The sequence below is a fragment of the Peromyscus eremicus genome, chromosome 1, assembly GCF_949786415.1.
Source record: "Peromyscus eremicus chromosome 1, PerEre_H2_v1, whole genome shotgun sequence".
In the NCBI taxonomy this organism is placed as follows: Eukaryota; Metazoa; Chordata; class Mammalia; order Rodentia; family Cricetidae; genus Peromyscus; species Peromyscus eremicus.
In genome coordinates this window covers 32,119,170-32,138,430 of record NC_081416.1, presented here as the reverse complement: position 1 = coordinate 32,138,430, position 19,261 = coordinate 32,119,170, and the positions used below count along the sequence as shown (strand labels likewise).

The following is a 19,261-nucleotide window of genomic DNA, read 5'->3' as shown; positions in this document are numbered from 1 at the left end:
TTCAAAAGTACAAATTTCATTGTTTAGCTTTTGCTTCAAAGGCCTTAAGTTGTCTTTAAAGGACCTGGAATGCTATGACTTAGTTGTTTTTCAATCTATATGGCATACTACATCTCTCCCTTATTTCCCTAAATACCCTACATTCTAGCCAGATTCAGTCTCTTTCAACTTTTTAAATCTTACTCTTTTCTCTGTTTTCATAGTGAGTCATTTTTTTCTTGGAAGCATTTTCCTCTTATGCTAGCTTCAATATAATATTCATCCTTTAGTTTTTAATTATGTCTAATCGGCCTTTATAATGGCTGTCTACCCCTAGTATGTTGGATTTACTGTTATGTTCTTAGTAATTAAATACTTAATATATACTAAGCGTTTTATATTGGATATTGTATCTAATCTTATGGAGTTCTTAAATAGAACAAGGTTCCAATAGTAAATAAATACACTTGCCATTATCTAAATTTACATGTAGTATGATGTTACCAAATAGTCTTTATTCTTTTTTATTCCTTTAAGGTATTGTCCTTCCTGTAAAACTGATTCCAGTGAGGTTGTAAAGGCTGGGGAAAGACTCAAGATGAGTAAGAAGAAAGCCAAGATGCCTTCAGCTAGTACGGAAAGCCGGAGGGACTGGGGCAGGGTGAGAATGAAACTCCCTTTCATCTTCCCACTAACACGTCACAGTAAATAGTGTTTTAGTAGTGGTAGTATAAAAGATTAAACCATTTAATTGATTATATCAGTGACAATTAAATTGCATAAATAATGATTTTATTGATCCAGTTATTTCATTCACATCTTATGAGAATAGGAAATCTTCAACAAATTTTACATAATTGATTTCTCCAACATCTTATTTTGTGACTTACAGGGAATGGCTTGTGTTGGTCGGACAAAAGAATGTACCATTGTCCCTTCAAATCATTATGGACCTATCCCTGGTATTCCTGTTGGATCAACTTGGAGATTCAGAGTTCAGGTATGCTTTGAAATTGGCTTAATTGAAAGGGTAAAATTCGTATAATTGAAATTGAAGTGATACTAACATTTGTTTTAAATTACAAATGGGTTGCAACTAAGTAGCACGGGACAATCGTTTGTTAGAGTGAATGTCTTTTCCCAGACAGGATCAGACAGATGAGCTACCATTAGAGTGAGGTGTCATTTATCTTTGTTATCACTTGGCTTTATTCTGTTTTGTGTAGGTACTGGTAAGCTTTTTCTTCTAGAAAAATTTAATATTTAAAAGAATTTTAAGTTGTATGATAAGTTCTTATTTAATGTCATTAAACTTTAGGCTTCCTTTCTAACATTTTTTCCAAGACTTTTCTTGAATAAATACTTAGCTATTGAGGTAGTTAGTGCCAGTTAAATCCACTACTAAAATTCTTAACCTTTCCCCACCTCTTCTACCTCTTAATTCTTTCCATCCCTTCTCGGCAATGTTCCCTGAGTCTTGGAATGCGTCATACAGATGACTTACTTATGGCTGGACTTTGAGCAGTCATTTATTCTCAGTACTTTGGCCATTAGGAGTGTCTGCAGTGAACACTGGCCACTGCAGAAAAGAAACTTCTGTGACAAAAGCCGTCAGCAATAATCTGTGGGCATAAATATAGTTATTTAGAAGGCAGTTTGATGGGTAAATCATATCTGTGTAGCAAAACAACAACAGCAGCTTCTCTGATAGGGTCTTTTGACCAGCTTTCTAATGTCCAGAATTACTGTTTTCTAGTGAAATCCACAGCTCGTCTAAACTGCTAGTCTAGTCTTGCTAGCCAGCCTACTGTAGGGATTCCCTGTCTGCCTTCTGAGGCAGGAATTAGAGGTAGGCCACTATACCTCTACCCAAACATTGGTCTTCTTGCTTATGTGGCACTAAGCCATTTCCACAGCCCAACCGAAAATTATCCACCTGGACCATTCTGAACCATGTATGGTGGGCTCGTGCCTGTGATCCCAGCACTTGGAAGGCAAAGGCAGAAGAGTGCTGCAAGTTCAAGACAAGCTTGGTATATAGTGAATTCCATGCCAGTCAGGGCTGCTTTGTAAGACTCTGGGTCTAGAAATAAACATACGAAAGGATCGTTCTGTTTATAATAGAATGGTTTTGAAAGGAGCAAAACCAGACAGTGTAGAAGGGTCTGTTAGTGTGCAGGTCCCAAAGCAAGATTAGACCTGGAAAAAAAAACAAAACAAAACCCTAGGGCTTTCAGGATTTATTTGGGAAAACTAAAATGAGAAAGCAGACTCTAGGTAAAACATGATTGGGCTATAGAGTTTAATAATACGTATGAAAGCATTTTGTAAGGCTAACTCAGTTGTTAACTCATTTATTTTTCACAATTTCATACATACATAATGTACTTTGATCATATTTTTCTTTTACCTGAAAGGTGAGCGAAGCAGGTGTTCATAGGCCTCATGTTGGAGGCATTCATGGTCGCAGCAATGATGGGGCTTATTCTCTTGTTCTGGCTGGAGGATTTGCAGATGAAGTTGTAAGTAATAATATGATCTTTAGAACTTACCTTGATCATTTCATAAAGTACAAAATTTGTACCTAAAATACATAAAAAGCTGTCCTTTTTTAGCATTGTTTTTGTTGAAGTGATTGGTTCTATATGTTATAAGATTTAGAAGTGTCTTTTTTTTTTTTTTTTTTTTTTTTTTTGGTTTTTCGAGATGGTTTCTCTGTGTAGCTTTGCGCCTTTCCTGGAACTCACTCTGTAGACCAGGCTGGCCTTGAACTCACAGAGATCCGCCTGGCTCTGCCTCCCAAGTGCTGGGATTAAAGGCGTGTGCCACCACCGCCCGGCTATTTTTTATATATGCTGGTTTAGCCTACACAGTTGGTAACTAATTAATATGAAGAAAGTATATACTCTGTGGAGCTTATTTCTTTTAAAAAATTATGCCTATTTTGAAATAATTGCAGTTTCGCAATTAATAGCATTAGAAATGATAACCATTCTCTTAGTGCTTTGCTGAATAGTTTACCAGACACTGTCATAGCCAGGATTTTGACAGTCAGGATGCCAAATGTTTCTGCTTTCACAGTTTCTGTTATTATATTGTCCTCAGGCCCTCTAACCACTGATAACCACTAATCTGTTCCCTGTTTGTATAGTTTTTTTGTCAAGAATTATTATGCATGGGTCATGTAGTTTGTAACTGGCTATAGATTTTTTTGTGACCCAGAATGATTCTCTGATGTGTACTAATAGTTCATTCTTGTTTATTTCTGAGTCCATAGTATGAATATATCACCCTTAAACCATTTACCTATTGAAGAGTACCTAGTTTAATTTCAGTTTGTAACTGTTACAGATAATACCACAGTCAACGATTGTATATAGTGCTTATGTCAAGAAGTACAATTTCTGGGTCGTACAATATTATGTTGTTTTACAGGCATGGTAGAGAGTATTGTGAGATAAATTAAGGCTGTATCTAGATAGCTTTGAACTAATAATTGGGCGGGGAAGCGAAGATGAAGTTGCTGGTCTGTGTGATTAGGGTGATTACAGGCATTGAGACAACAGTCCATTTTTAGGCAGCTCCTTTAGCAGACTGGGAGGTAGACTAGAGATTGGAAAATTGTGGAGTGGGAATGTAGCTCTGTGGTAGAGTAACTTGCCTGGAATGCACAAGGCCATGGGTTTGGTACCAGGGTGGGGGTGTGGGAAATTCTGCTACTTGTGGTGGCAGCATATTATCCTTGAGCAGGTATAGTTTTGTGTGCACTATTCCTAGGCAGCAGCCTTGCGCAAGCTACTTCATAGCCTAGAAAACACAACAAATCTAGGCTGACCTTTTTTTGTCTGCCATAATGGAAAGCTTTTGTTGGCATAATGATTGAAGTACAAATATGTTAGTGGTATAGTGTAGAATTTTAACCATTATTTGGTTTTTTACTACTTGAAGAATGTTCAGACTTCTTTTTCTTACTCTGTTTTAATCACTGTTTAGCTTAGATTGTGTTTATTCTGCTATGTGCTCACTAATTTTTCTTTATAGCACTCTCATTATTATAACTTGAAGACTTGGTTGTTTTGAATTTGGGTATTCTGGAGTCAAACCAGATGCAGTGTGAAAGGTTGTTTCTCATCAGTTTAGAAAGTATTTTAGTAGGAAATGGTGCCACATTCCTATTATCCCAGCACTGGGGAGATAGAGGCAGAAGAATCAGGAGTTCAAGGTCATCCTTAACTACACAGTAAGTTTGAAACCAGCCTGAGCTTTGACTCAAAAACAAAAAAAGATAGGAAGGAAGAAAGAAAAGTGCTCTGGGCCATTGTAGATGTATTTGTTTATTAGAGTTCCTTCAAATGGAATACACAGTATAGATTAAATTTAATTCCTTATTTTAAAAAATGGAGACCTTACACATTCCATTATCAAATGTGAATAGAAGATTTGGGAGCCAATAGAAGCATTCGTTCATTCATTCATAGATAGCATCGTTCATTGTGGAGGCCAAGCTGGTCCCCTAGTTGAAGTCTAGTCTTCTTTCCTCCCCTTTCTCAGTGCTGGGGTGACAGTGTGCACCACCATGCCTGCCTCATCAAAACACTTAGGAAGCACACAGTTTTAGTTAGGGGTGAATCTAATGAAAAAGCAGTATGGAAATAAGCAACCTTCAAAAAAGTAGGAATTTAGTAGAAAAAGCATCCTTGTGGCAAGTTCATCTTGATTTTACAGTAAAAAAAAAAAAAAAAGAATACTGGGCTAGTGGGTAGAGGCACTTACACCAGACCTGGCATCCTGAGTTTTATTCCCAGGACTCACATGGTAGAGGGAGAGAACTGACTTTTATAAGTTGCCCTCTGACCTATACATGTGTGCCCCACCACTCAAACAAATTATAATATAATTTAAATTTATAAGTTATAATTTAAAAAGTCAAATAACTACCCAGCTAGTATTGTTAGAGTAAATTATAGACAGATACTTTTCTTGAGTTATTTTGAGTTTTGAATCAGCTAAGTTTTGAATGAGCATAGTTATCTAATTTAATAGATACTAAATACTGCATTTAATTTTCAAATTATTTTTCAGGCTTCTTTTTAATAATAGTAATGCTTATATTTTAAACCTGAGTGTGCCAAGGATGAATTCATAATATGAAATATGGAAAAATTACTATGCTATTATAACCATAAGGTGAAGCTTTTGTGTAAACTTACTTTATAAAATTTATTGTCCAATTCAAAATTTGAATATTCATCAGAAAAATTCTATATGGTATAGATGACTGCCAAGAATTCCATCATGGAATGTTTCTGAAAGTGACACTATTCTTAAAGAACCTGCAAACTATGTGTTAGTTACTATTGGATTAAATAAAATGTTTCTAACCCATAAGCCCTTACTTTGTGAAATGCTGTGGATTACTTAGATACATACACACATGAGAATAACTGTGTTTGAAGATGTTGGAAACTAGAACTTGGAAGCAAAATCTTTAGATCAAGTGATAAAACTTGAAAGTATACTACACACATGATTGCATTTTGCTTTATTTTGGTAAATTCTCTGAGAAACATGTCAATAACATCTTAACTTAATGTTCTGACTTTAAAATGAGAATTGATGAAATTATCCTTAGGTTTAAGCATCTCACTGTAAAAAAAAAATCTTTCCCTGTAGGACCGAGGTGATGAGTTCACATACACTGGAAGTGGTGGTAAAAATCTTGCTGGTAATAAAAGAATCGGTGCACCATCGGCTGATCAAACCCTGACAAACATGAACAGGTGCTGTTCTAAAGGCTCTGCAATCTATGGTTAGATCCTGTCAGTATAACCTGGTATTTAAGTTATAGGGCAGCTCTTCAACTAGGAGTTAACATGAAATTAAAATTCCATTGGTTAATTTTTTATACTGTTAATTTTTAAGTGGAATTATTCCCCTCCTTACTTGATATGTGTACTATACATGATGAAACATGTTGACACCTTTGAAAGAAAGGAACCTATATGATTTAAGTGAAATTGAAGATGAGGTGGTATGTTTAGTACCCTGTAAGTCAAAAACTAAAGTGATGCTGTCCTCAACACATTTATCTTTTTTGTGCAAATTTGTTTTGGAAGTGACTCACTAACGTGAAATAGCCTAATGAGAATAGGTGAGTGAACTATTTAGGTAACTTAATCAGTCTGCACTCCAGGCACTTTTAGGATTTGTATTAATAGTGATTTGTATTATATAATATAACTATACTTTTAGTTATAAAAGTAATCTTTTTAACTAAATTTCCTTAATACATTACAGGAGTTTCACATTGCATTGAGTTTTAATATTTATGTCATCCTTACTACCACAGGATATAAATTTTAATTTCTAAATAATTTATTTTGTAAATGCATGCTGATGTTAACAAAATAACTAAAACCCTAGATAGCAAATACCATTTTATAACTTGTCATAGTAAAAATTTTGTGAACTATATAAAAGTTAAGAATTTTTATGTCCTATAAAGAGCATTATTTTTGTACTTTGAATATAAAGCACTAAGTTTTAAATAGTGTCCCTTTATTTTATTACCATGTCAAATATACCAGTATTATTTCAAGACTTTATTGCATATCAGGTTACATAGAACCTTGTTTTCATACCCTGTATATTATTTCTGACAGTAGGATTATTTTACTGAACTAGCAGAGGAGACATGTCAGATTTGCTGGTGAAATCTCATTCCTGAGATAGGAGTAGAACCCTTTGCTGTCCTTATCCTACAAGAAGGTGACTGTAAGAGGGACAACCTTAGAAGTCAGAAATAGCTTAACACATTGTTGTCAGGGAACACGCATCTTAAATTAACAGTGGCTTAAGTTGTCAAGTATGAGAATTATATTTTTTGTTATATAAGACTCCGCTTTAGTGAAATTTCTTTCATAATTACCAACACTTGGAATATACATGGTATACATGGATAGTCTAGTAAGTAATATTACAACCTCCTTAGAAAATAATTGGCAACAATAAAAATGTTTGCTGTTAAAAAAAGAGGACTGTAAAAATGAAGTAGACTGAAAACTATTTGGAATAATTGCCTTGTCTTATAGACCTTAACATCTACTTGATTACTTTAGACACTGAGCTGTGTGTGTGCCTTGTGATTATAAGTCTTCTAAAGAAATATGAAATCTTATAAACATGAAAACTGGAATGAAAGGACTTTAGCTTGGTCCCCAAACATGCACTCTTTACCAAGCAGTGTATGATACAGTTCATTCTTACTTCTCTGCTGAGAGGAAGTTTGACACTTTCTTGCTTCTGAGCAGTACCCATTTCTTCCCAACTCTTCTGCTTCAGAAAGTGAAGAGGACATCAAGGTATCCCAGCTGTTCTTTATGTCAGGGCCATCTGAAGCCATTGGTTGCTAGAGTTTTATATATAATAATAAAAGAACTTATTTCTTTTCTTTTGTCTTATTTCATACTTCAGACTCCTTTTACATTTTTCAGGAGTCTGTATACTTATATGAAGCCAAAAGTGATTGACAGTGCCATGTAGTGATAGCAGTAATTATGATTAATGGTACCTGTGAATGTTAAAGTATGTCACTCAGTGATGTGAAGGTATTTATTCTACCTCTTTAAAATGAGTGATCATTTGATAGGTGTTGCATATAAGAAACAGCAATAACTCTAGTTAGATGGCTATATTTTTAATATTTAAAATTTTATTTTATATGTATGGATATTTTTCGTGCATGTTTGTCTGTGTACCAACCATGTGTGTGCCTTGTGCCTGAGGAGGCTAGATGAGGACAGTGGATGTTGTGAGCCATGATGGCTATATTTTATCCTACCTCCTAGTGTTTTAAAATGTCTGCCCTTTAGGTAAAAGAGAGAACTTTAGCAAACTGAGTTTCAGCACATGTAGAAAAGTTACGCTCCATTCACTTTAAGAAGATGACTGTGTTTAAGAGATTCCTTGTCAGTAGGTCAGTGATAGTCTTGAGTTTTTTTTTTTTTTTTTTTTTTTAAAGTTTGAGCCCACAAAAAAGAAATATACCTAAAAAAGTATTTTGTATTCTATCTGATTTTTATCAAGTTGGCTGTTTTTGTGCATGTATATTTGTTTGGTCCCCCCCTCCCCCTTTTGGTTTTTTGAGACAGGGTTTCTCTGTATAATCTTGGCTACCCTGGAACTTACTCTGTAGACCAGGCTGGCCTCAAACTCACAGAGATCCACCTGTCCCTGCCTCCTGAGTGCTGGGATTAAAGGCGTGTGCTACCACCTGTCCAGTTGTTTTTTTTTTTTTTTTTTTTTTTGGAGACAAGGTCTCTTACTAGCTTGGAATTCACCAAGTAGGCTACGCTGGCTGATCATTAAGCCCCAGGGATCCACATGTTTTCATTTAGCAGCACTGGGATTATAAGCACATTATACATTATAAACACATTATTACACCAGTAATTGTTTTAAAAATACACCATTTTCATCAATTTGAAAATTGCATACATGACACAAGGTGTTTGATCATACTGGCTTCCCACTCTCCCCATTAGCCTCTCTTTGGTTCATGCTTTTCCCCATATCCTCCCAGTGCATGTTAGTCCCATTTGTGCTGCCCACACACTCGGGGTTATGACCTGGAAGTTTTTATGGAGGTTCTAGGAACCCAAACTTAGATTCTCCTACTTCTAAGGCGGCAGTTCACCTACTGAGCCAGCTCAGTTTTTAACCCTTATGTGTTAGCAATGTTATTCTTTCACTGAGGTGAGGAGGTAGATGTCTTAAAGGAGGATCCCAACTTGAGTAGATTGTGCTGTTTTTAGAACTAGATATTCCTCCGAAGTTCTCATAACCTCTAATGTAGTCACTGAGTTTCCACTGCCTGCTGAGGGGGAGCTTCAGCTAAGACAGTCTCCTTCCTGCACAGTGGTCCTCCTTGGCTGTGTATCATCTATATAAACCACATCAATCTCAGGGGATCTAATCTCTTCACTGTCATGATTTCCCTGGCATTTTGATGCACTTAAATTTATCCTTCTGTGGAGGTCTTCAGAGAATATGCTCATGTCACACTTGTTCTTAATATTCTTTAGACTTTTCAGAATTTCTACTGTCTGGAATGTGGAAAATCTAGAAAAACTATTTGTACCTTGCTGACAAATTTATTTTTCTGGATTTCTTTCTACATTATTCCAGCAATTTACCTCATTTCATCAAAAATTAACTGTTAAAGCAATCACTTCCTTTAGTTTCCCAACGTTCTCCCTTTTCTCAACAAACATTATTTTAAGCAAATTCCATGTATTTCTAGTTATTTTCTATTATACGTGGCACAGATGTTATTACTTTCAGAAGAACCCTACAGGCTATCTGAGAACCAATCCCCTGGCTTGGGGGTGACATCAGAAAACTGATTTGTCTTCTCTGCTGGTGGGGGAAAGCATAATCCTATTGTCTGGAATAATATGGAAAGAATCATAGAATCTTAATCGTCAGGTAAGGCAGAATTTACCTTTTAATTGAGTTAATGACTCAATTATGTACTTGAGGAAAGATTGCTTGGTATAAAGACTTTGTTTTATCTTTTGTAGGGCATTGGCCCTAAACTGCGATGCTCCATTGGATGATAAAATTGGAGCAGAGTCTCGGAATTGGAGAGCTGGGAAGCCAGTCAGAGTGATACGCAGTTTCAAAGGGAGGAAGATTAGCAAATATGCTCCAGAAGAAGGCAACAGATATGATGGCATTTATAAGGTATACCTTATCTCTATCTGGCATGATGTCTCTTTTGGTCATTCTGGGTCTTAAGACAGGGAACCACTCTGGGTGGGCTAGAGAAAGGATAGGCTAGCTAATTCTGTTGGCATTTCTACTTCTAGAAATGTAAAAGATACATGAAGTGAACTTTAAGATTTTGAAAAAGGGCTTTGAAATTCCTAAGGCAGAGTTCTAATTTGGGTCCAGGTGGGGTTTTTTTTTTTTTTTTTTTTTTTTGTTTGTTTGTTTCTTGTTTGGCACTGATGGGGCTCTAACCCATGGCTTATACACACTAGACAAGCACTCTGCTCTAGACCCAAAAGTTCTGTATTTAGTATATAGTTTATATGATAAAACCATTTAAGTAATTTGACCATTATTTATCTTGGCTACTATGTATCTTTAAAATGTTTTTAATTTTAATAATTAACAGTAGTTTTTCAAGGCAGAATATATAACATTATAGCATTAAAAATGTATTTGTCCTGGATACAGAATAAACACATCAGCTACCACCATTTATCTCTGCCTAATTTGCAGAATTCTGTTATTTTTTTACTATGTTCAATTTATAGTATTATATCCTTATGTGGGAACTATCTTAATAGGAAATAAGCTCATAACACAATGTGTTAATAATATTCTTGATTATTTGCTGTTCTTAAAACAAAGCAAATCTTCTGAAGTTGCATTTAATTATAGCAGATTTATTTAAACTACTAATATGATGGTATTGTGGTTAGTCTAAACTTTAGATCTCAATGTAATACTGAAATATTATGATATAGGTAGTGAAATACTGGCCAGAGATTTCATCCAGCCATGGCTTCTTGGTTTGGCGTTATCTTTTAAGAAGAGATGATGTTGAACCTGCTCCTTGGACCTCAGAAGGAATAGAACGATCAAGGAGACTGTGTCTGCGACTGCAGGTTAGATCTCTTGGTCTGCACTGCTCATGTGTTATGAGAACGTATAGCCATCTCTGGGCCTTTAACACTGCACACATAGCAATTGTCCATAGACTGAGAGGTAAAGAGTATATAAAGATGCAGAAGGAAACCAGACAAAAGGTGGCCTCTTGGGTATCACGCTACTATGTGACCATGCTAGGAAAAAGCTGGACTTGTCAGTGAAAAGCAGAATATATATATTTTTTGCTTTTTAAGTTTAATTCTTCTCTCATACATTACATCTCGACCACAGTTTCCCCTCCCTCCATTCCTCCCAGTCCCCCCCCCACACACATCCCCTCTTCCCCAGATCCACTCCTCTTCCATTTTTCTTAAAAAAAAAAAAAAAAAAAAAAAGAGCAAGCCTCCCAGGGATATCAACCAAACGTGACATAACAAATTACAATAAGGCTAGGCAGGGCAACTCACTAAGAGGAAAAGGGTCCCAAGAACAGGCAAGAGATTTTTATGCAGAGGACAAGAACATGCAAGAGTCAGAGACACCCCCCACTCCCACTGTTAGGAGTCCCACAAGAACACTCAATGACACAATCATAATTTTTATGCAGAGGACCTAGCTCTGACCCATACAGGCTCCCTGATTGTCAGTTCAGACTCTATGAGCCCCTAGAACCCTGTTTAGTTGATTCTGTGGCCCGTGTTCTTGTGGTGTCCTGACCCTTCTGGCTCCTACAGTCTTCTGTGGGGTTCCCCTGGCTCCGCCTAGTGTTTGGTTGTAGGTCTCTGCATCTCTCCCTTAGTTGCTGGATGATGCCTCTCTGATGACAGTTGGGCTAGGCACCAATCCATGAGTATAGCAGAACATCATTAGGAATCATTTCACTGCCTTTTTAATTTTTTGCCAGTTGTGTTTGGTTTCTGGTTCCTGGCTCTCCAGGCATTGTCATATGTGGGTTCCCTCTTGTAGCATGGGCCTTAAGTTGGACCAGTCATTGGTTGGCCACTCCCATAAGTTCTGTACCACCATTAATTACCCCAGCACATCTTATAGGCAGGACAGATTATAGGTCAAGGCTTTGTGGCCGTGTTGATGTCCGAGTCCCACTGCTGGGAGCCTTGCCTGGTTATAGAAGGTGGCCAGTTTGGGCTCCATAGCTCCCATTACTAGGAGACTTCACTAGGGTCACTTTCAGATACCAGGGAGTTTTCACTGCACTAGGTTTCTGCATTGCCCCCCCCCCCCCATGTTCCCCAGTTCCAGTCATCTCCCTCAATACTCTCTCCTCCACCCACCCCCACCACCGGAACCTTCCTGTTCCGATCCCTACCTACCCCCAGTCCACCCATAAAAATCTATTTCCCCTTCCTAGGAAGATCCATCCATCTCCCCCCTCCCCTCCCTGTTACTTAGACTCTCTGGGTCTGTGGATTGTAGTATGATTATCCTTTATTTAATAGCTAATGTCTACTTATGAATACATACCATGTTTGTCTTTCTGGATCTTTGTTACTTCTTTCAGGATAATTTTTTTTTTCTGTTTCCATCCATTTGCCTGCAAACTTCATGATGCTGTTGTTTTTAACACCTGAGTAATACTTCATTGTTTAAATGTACCACATTTTCTTTATCCATTCTTTGGTTGAGGGACAAAGTTGTTTTCTAGTTTCTGGCTATCATGAATAAAGCTGCTATGAACAAAGTTGAGCAAGTGTTCTTGTAGTGGAGCATCCTTTGGGTATATGCCCAAGAGTGGTATAGCTGGGTCTTGAGGTAGATCGATTGCCAATTTTCTGAGGAACTACCATATCGATATCCATCGCGGCTATACAAGTTTGCATTCCCACCAGTAATGGAGGAGTGTTCTTCTCACATCCTTGCCAGCATGAGTTGTCACTTGTGGTTTTGATCTTAGCCATTCTGACAGGTGTAAGATGGAATCTCAAAGTAGTTTTGATTTGCATTTCCCTGATGGCTAAGGATGTTGAATGCTTCTTTGTTTCTCAGCCATTTGAGATTCCTCTCTTGAGAATTCTCTTATTAGATCTGTATCCCATTTTTAATTGGACTTTTTGTTAGTTGATATCTAGTTTCTTGAGTTCTTTATGTATTTTGGAGATCAGCCCTCTGTTGGATATGAGGTTGATGAAGATCTTTTCCTATTCTGTAGGCTGCCACTTTGTCCTATTGACAGTGTCCTTTACCTAACAGAAGCTTTTCAGTTTCATGAGGTCCCATTTATTAATTGTTCGTCTTAGTGCCTGTGCTGTCTTGGTGTTCTGTTCAGGAAGTTGTCTCCTGTGCCAGTGTGTTCAAAGCATTTCCCCACTTTAGGTTCAGTGTGTCTAGTTTTATGTTGAGGTCTTTGATCCACTTGGACTTGCATTTTATGCAGCATGATAGATGTGGATCTATTTGCATTCTTTTACATACTGGCATGCAATTAGACCAGCACCATTTGTTGAAGGTGCTTTCTTTATTCCACTGTATATTTCTGGCTTTTTTTTTTTTTCCAAAAATCAGGTGTCCATAGGTGTTTAGATTTACATCTGGGTCTTTGATTCGATTCCATTGATCAATCTGTCTGGTTTTATGCCAGTGCCATGTGGTTTGTATTACTATAGATCTGTAGTATAGCTTGAAATATGGATGTTCTTTTATTGTACAGGATTGTTTAAGCTAGCCTGGTGTTTTGTTTTTCCATATGAAGTTGAGTATTGTTCTTTCAAGGTCTGTAAAAAAATTGTGTTGGAATTTTAATGGGGATTGTGTTGAATCTGTAGATGAAAAGCAAAGTATTTTTAGTTCTGTTTGGCACTTGAAGTATTTTTTGGTAGAGGAAGCTAGAGTTATGTCTCATAGGAATGCTTTGCTTTTTACCCTTCTCACTCTCCTCATTCCTTTTCCCTCTTCCCAGCAAATCTGCTTTCCCACCCTGCTACCACTTGAGTTCTTTGTCTTTTCCCCCTTAGCACATGCTCTGATGTGAACCCATAAAAGGTTTATGTGGATGTGGATGATGTAGCTGCATACCCCTAAACCACCTGTGTGTGCTGGACTTTGTTCCTGACTCTATCTTCAGGGTGTGGTTTAAATCATCTCTCATTGTCCCTGTCTCTGTTCTTCTCATGAAGCCAGCCAGCATTGTTCTTTCCCTTGGCTCTGCCCACACTCCGTGTGTGGGCAGTGTCTGAGCACCCATGCAGGTGAATGTGTGTCTTTGAGTGCAAGTCTGTTTCTATTTTTCTTGTCTTTTTAAACTCCTGGAAATGATTCCTTAGATGAGACCCATCAGCTATTACAATAACTGAAATAATTCATTCTATGAATTTTTTTTTAATTTGCCAAATCTATTTTCGAAGGTTTTTTAGATCCCAGTGTTGGTCAAATTGATTAGAGGAGCCTGAGTAGAATTATGAAAATATATCTACTATGATGGGTTAATAATAATGTATTGAGACCAGAAACACATTGAGCTTTAAACATGGGCATTATCACAAAGTCGTACCTTCCTTCAAAAATAGGTGAAGAGGTAGAATGTATTCCTATAAATCTAACCTTTAGGTCGTAGAAAGTTAATTTAGTTGCATTTGATTTTCTGAAATCTCCTTCCATTCCCTTGTTTTGGGAGATGAGAATCTGGCACTCAGTTTTTTATTTGAGATGAAAGCCACAGTTTTCATCTTGACTATTTGAATATTATGTTCTGTGCTCCATGTTTGATCCCCACTTCATATCTAATTTTTCTTTTTTAAAAAATTTTCAAGTCACCAACAAAGCCTGTGAAGATTTTCTTCTCTTAGACCCAAAGATATGATCATCAAATTGATCATCAAATTAAAAAGCGTTGTAACAATGCAAGCTACAAGGCCTTAAGCAGAATTTGAGATTTCAATTGTCTTTTGCCCTTTGAATTCTTTAAGTGTATATTTGCTTTATGTAAATTAAATACGGAGAATGTATAGACAATTGCTCCCTCCCCTCTAAAACTTTCCATCAGGAAATTTGAGTCAGCATTGTTTTTTTACATCCCTCGTCAGTATCCAGCAGGTTACCCATCAGATAAGGAAGGGAAGAAGACAAAGGGACAGTCAAAGAAGCAGACTAATGAAGCCACCAAGAGGCCAGCTTCCGATGGTAAGTAACAGTGTAGAGCATGCATGTTAATAATGCATTTTCATGAAGAGACAGAGGGGGGGGGTAAATTGAGGGTTCACAAACAACTATAAAAAAAGGATTTTATGGGAATTTTTGTTTGTTTTTGTTGTTTTCTGAGGGGATTGGTCTCTTGAATAGCATCATAACCATATCAGCAACAGGTAATTATCCTAGACTCAAGAGGATACTGTTCCATGTACTCATCTTCCTTCTAAACCTCACGGTATCAGTGAACCTTTGTTACAGTTTTTAAGCAGAACTATGAACGTCTACTGACATATTTTATAAATAAACCTAGATGAGTGTCCAGGTGCCTCCAAAGTATTGAAGACATCAGATTCAGCAGAAGCAGTAGAGGCCTTCCAACTCAGCCCTCAGCAGCAACGCCTAATCAGAGAAGACTGTCAGAACCAGAAGCTATGGGATGAAGTGCTGGCATCTCTTGTAGAAGGACCGGTATAAAGTTTTTCTTAAATAATAATGTTCTGATATTAAAAATGGAAATAATGATTTTCTCAAGTCAGTTCAAACTGTATCTGATGTAGTTTTCTAATCCATTTCCTCCACCTTTCAGAACTAACAGGAGTCAATAAATTTAAACACCTGTAAATTTATTTTAAACTTCTAAGATGTTAGTTTTTAATCTTGAACTAGTTAACTTAATTGAGGCACTTTTTTTAGGAAGAATTTTCAGTTGTAAAAATCAACTGAATCTAAAACTCAGCAGAAAGATTTTTGCTATAGTTCAGAGATATCTAATAGTATAAATCTTAAATAGTTAGTATAAATCTTAAATAGTTTGTATGATTTTCAAAACTTGTATGTTCAGCTTTGAAGTAAACCAGTTGATCTATTTAATTATTTTTCATTCATGATTGGACAGGTGGCTCTGTGGTTAAGAGCTTGTAGTACTCTTGAAGAATACCTAAGTTCAGTTCCTAGCACCAAGGTTGAGCAGCTCACAACCACCTGTAATTCCATCTCTAGGGGGACTGTTGCCCTCTTCTGGACCCCTTTGGGCATCTGCCCTCGCATATGCACAGATACCCCACCTCACATACACATACAAATATACACATAATTTTAAAGATTTTTAAATATTTTTTTTTCTTCTTGATTTTGTAATCATTAAATTTTAAAGTAAAGTTTGCCTGGTGATACATGCCTTTAAACCCAGCACTCAGGAGGCAGAGACCTGTGAGTTTGAGGTTAGCCTGGTCTACAAAATATTGAGTTTCAGGACAGCCAGGACTACATAGAAGAGACCCTGTTTCAGAGGGGTTTGGGGAGAGCTAATAAGGTTAATGTGTGGATTTCATGTTAAGCTGAGCTCACCAAATGCAAAAGCTTCAGATGGGAGCTATCTGCTCCTTTGGTTTATTGTATCTCCTGTTTTGTTTGTTAATTTGTTCTCTTGTGTATGATGTAGTTTTATATCTTTCCTTCTAAAGTAGGATGGTGGTAGCTGTGAGTGAGCTCTAGGTAAATTATATTTTGCCATCTCTTTTCGATTTTTCCTTTCACTGTTGCCTTTATTTCCTTTTTTTTTTTTTTTTTTTTGCAACAGCTAAAGTCTCATGTGTGTGAAGGGAGTAAAGTAAGGGGTATCTGCCCCTCATCTAGCCTGGAGGACCTCCTGGGATTGGTTTGCCTTTTTGGTTGAGAGATAGTTAACATTATTGCATTAAGCTTATTAGAAAAGGTTATCAAGTATTGATTGGTTTTATGTCAGAAATCTCCATTGCCTTTGCCTGTAAATGTGATTGATGTCTTGGGTGAGCCTTGATAAGATGAGGCTTAGATTTTTTTTTTTAATAGCCTGAATATAGTGATTTTGTTTTGTGAAGGGTATTGTTTTTTTTTTAGGCAAGGGACCCAGATATGAAGAGAGTGTGAGGTTGGATGCATTTCCCTTGGGCTACACTTAAATACTTCAGTTGTTATTCATGACTTAGGTTAACAGATTTGTTGGGGAAGATACGCCTGGCTAGTGGTAGATAACATCAGTGAGCTCTCCAGATAAGGATGGGCATAGGACAAAGTAGCAGATATTATTGCTCTCGGAAAAGCCACCTGTAGCTCGAATTCTTATTGGTCTTAATAATAAAACCCAGAGTCAGATGTCAGTGTAAATGCTGAAAGATCAGAGACGTAAAGGAGCAAGCCACAGCCACCTCTTACCTCCATGATTTCTCAGACCAAAAAGAACTGAGCTCCTGTCTCCTCCCGCCTCATATTCCTCTCTCTGCCCAGCCATTTCACTTTCTGTCTCCACCTCCCTAGTGCTGGGATTAAAGGCTTGTGCCTCCCTATTACTGGGATCAAAGGCATCCCAAATGATGGAATCAAAGGCATGAGATCCCAAATGCTGGGATCAAAGGCAGGAACCTACACCACTTTGCTCTGTTTCTCTTTTAGACTGGATCAATCTTGTGTAGCCCAGGTTGGCCTTGAAATCTGGATCTTTGTTAGAGCACAAACAAAATATCACCACAGCTACCTGAGTGAACATGAATGTGTGGGCATCGATGTCTTGTTCTTAACAACATCTGACATGTCTGCATCCAACTGTTACGACCTGACAGCTGGTGATTACTGTGAACATGTAGTGGCATATTCTTTTAATGTATCACATTAATGGTTTGTTTGTAATTCACTTGACTTTCATAGTCTTATGTTAAAATACCATTTGGTGTCAAGACATCTTTTAAAGTGTAGCATTTGTTGATGTTTTAATTTGAAGAGCTTATAAATTCTATTTTCTATTAGTAAAAAGGAGAAATCTTAAAGATTATTATTACTATAAAAACCAAATGGATGATCAACTTTATGACTATTTGAAAACCACCCTTTTCGAATTTAAAAGATACAAACAAGCCAAGCATGGTGGTACATGTGTTTAATCTTGGAGTTCCAGGCCAGCCTGCACTAAATAGTGAGACCTTTTCTCTAAAAGAAAGGAAAGAAGGACACACACAGCTAGGTAAATAGGAACTAATGATGGCTCTTGAAGATGCAGGGCATCATTTGATTATGTTCACACTTGTACTTCACTTTAAATAAATACTATCCCCTAGAAAATACGGGATTTGGAAGTTGAGGCAAAATTGTGCAGAGCATCTTAGGAAGATAATAGGTTTCTTGTAACACTGGACACTAGAGGTATTGCCTAGTGCTGTTTTAGTTTAAAAAATAAAAAACAAAACAAGACATTGTAGCTTATTACAGGGAAGACTGACCAGCTAATCTATTTCATTTGCTGAAATCTGCAGTGGAGCTTACAGAACCAAAGGATACAGCACTGATTGGCCTTCTGATGAGTTCCCTGTTTGCAGTTGTACTTACAGTGCTGGGCAAGTGGTATACCACTGAACTAGCCTTCCTTGGGGACATGGGGTGTGTGTGTGTGTGTGTGTGTGTGTCTGTCTGTCTGTCTGTCTGTCTTGGTGTACCTCTGGAGGTCAGAGTATAACTTACAGAAGTTAGTTCTCACCTTACACCATGTGGTTCTCAGTGGTGAGTCTCAAGTTGTTAGCTCGACATGAAGCTCCTTTTCACTGAGCCATGTGGCTGTTTCAGACTCTCCCATCCTTACTCCTTTAAGGCAAAAATAGCTGCTCATGGTAGACATTCCTGTTACCTCAGCACTCAAGAGGTAGAAACTGCAAGTGTGCAGAAAGAAGACTAGTTTGTGGTCTGCTCTGTGTTAGGAAAGACCTCTCTTGCTTAAGCACAACACCCAAAATAAAAGAGAAGCAAACAAAATAAAGTAGTTACTACCACTAGACTGGCAAGTTTTGAGGGATGTCGATGAAGTTTCCTTAGTTTCTTTTATTTAAGTTAGTTTATCTTAGGAAGTTACTACTTGATTTTCTTAGTAGGAAGCATATTGAATGTGACAAAGATTTCCTGTCATCATTTAGAATTCATTAGTATGTTTGAGCTATTAATCATTTCTTCTTTCCTCCTGTTGGGCACCACTGTAGAATTTTCTGAAAAAACTGGAACAATCTTTTATGTGTGTGTGCTGCCAGGAACTGGTGTATCAGCCTGTCACGACCGAGTGTTTTCACAACGTCTGTAAGGTACGTACAGTGCCACTTTCCCTGTCAGTCTGCCAGCATAGTAGGTGCCACCTGTTTTAGCATATGAACAACCATTTTCCCATGAAGGATAGTTATAAGCCCTTTATTAGCTAGAAAACTTTACTTACATCTTGATGGTATGTGCAATTTAAAATTCATAATAACAGTAATTTTCATGCATATAGTTAGAGTATTCTCCTGTGCTTGGGACTGAGGAAGGGTTAAAGTGAAGGATAAGACACCATAGTGCCACCATTCTTTTCTCTGTAATAGTATGTGTTTTACACACTGTATTGCAGACTAAAAGAGTTAGATATATTTAATAAAAAGTCCTTTCTGGCAGGATGCTCAGGTGAATTGACTGAGCTGTCAATGTACTTGAA

At 37.2% G+C, this 19,261-nt stretch overlaps 1 protein-coding gene across 2 annotated transcripts in view; it reads left to right on the top strand.

Annotated features, from left to right (window-relative positions):
* The window catches only part of Uhrf2 (ubiquitin like with PHD and ring finger domains 2), an 87,278-nt gene that overhangs the window by 66,869 nt on the left and 1,148 nt on the right, over positions 1–19,261 (top strand). For both annotated transcript variants that reach the window (XM_059259085.1, XM_059259093.1), the window contains 9 exons: positions 517–640; positions 872–979; positions 2,397–2,501; positions 5,653–5,759; positions 9,561–9,723; positions 10,515–10,655; positions 14,676–14,772; positions 15,092–15,249; positions 18,780–18,878. In XM_059259085.1, the coding sequence (XP_059115068.1) occupies positions 517–640; positions 872–979; positions 2,397–2,501; positions 5,653–5,759; positions 9,561–9,723; positions 10,515–10,655; positions 14,676–14,772; positions 15,092–15,249; positions 18,780–18,878 (1,102 nt within the window). The remainder of the gene's footprint in view (positions 1–516; positions 641–871; positions 980–2,396; positions 2,502–5,652; positions 5,760–9,560; positions 9,724–10,514; positions 10,656–14,675; positions 14,773–15,091; positions 15,250–18,779; positions 18,879–19,261) is intronic.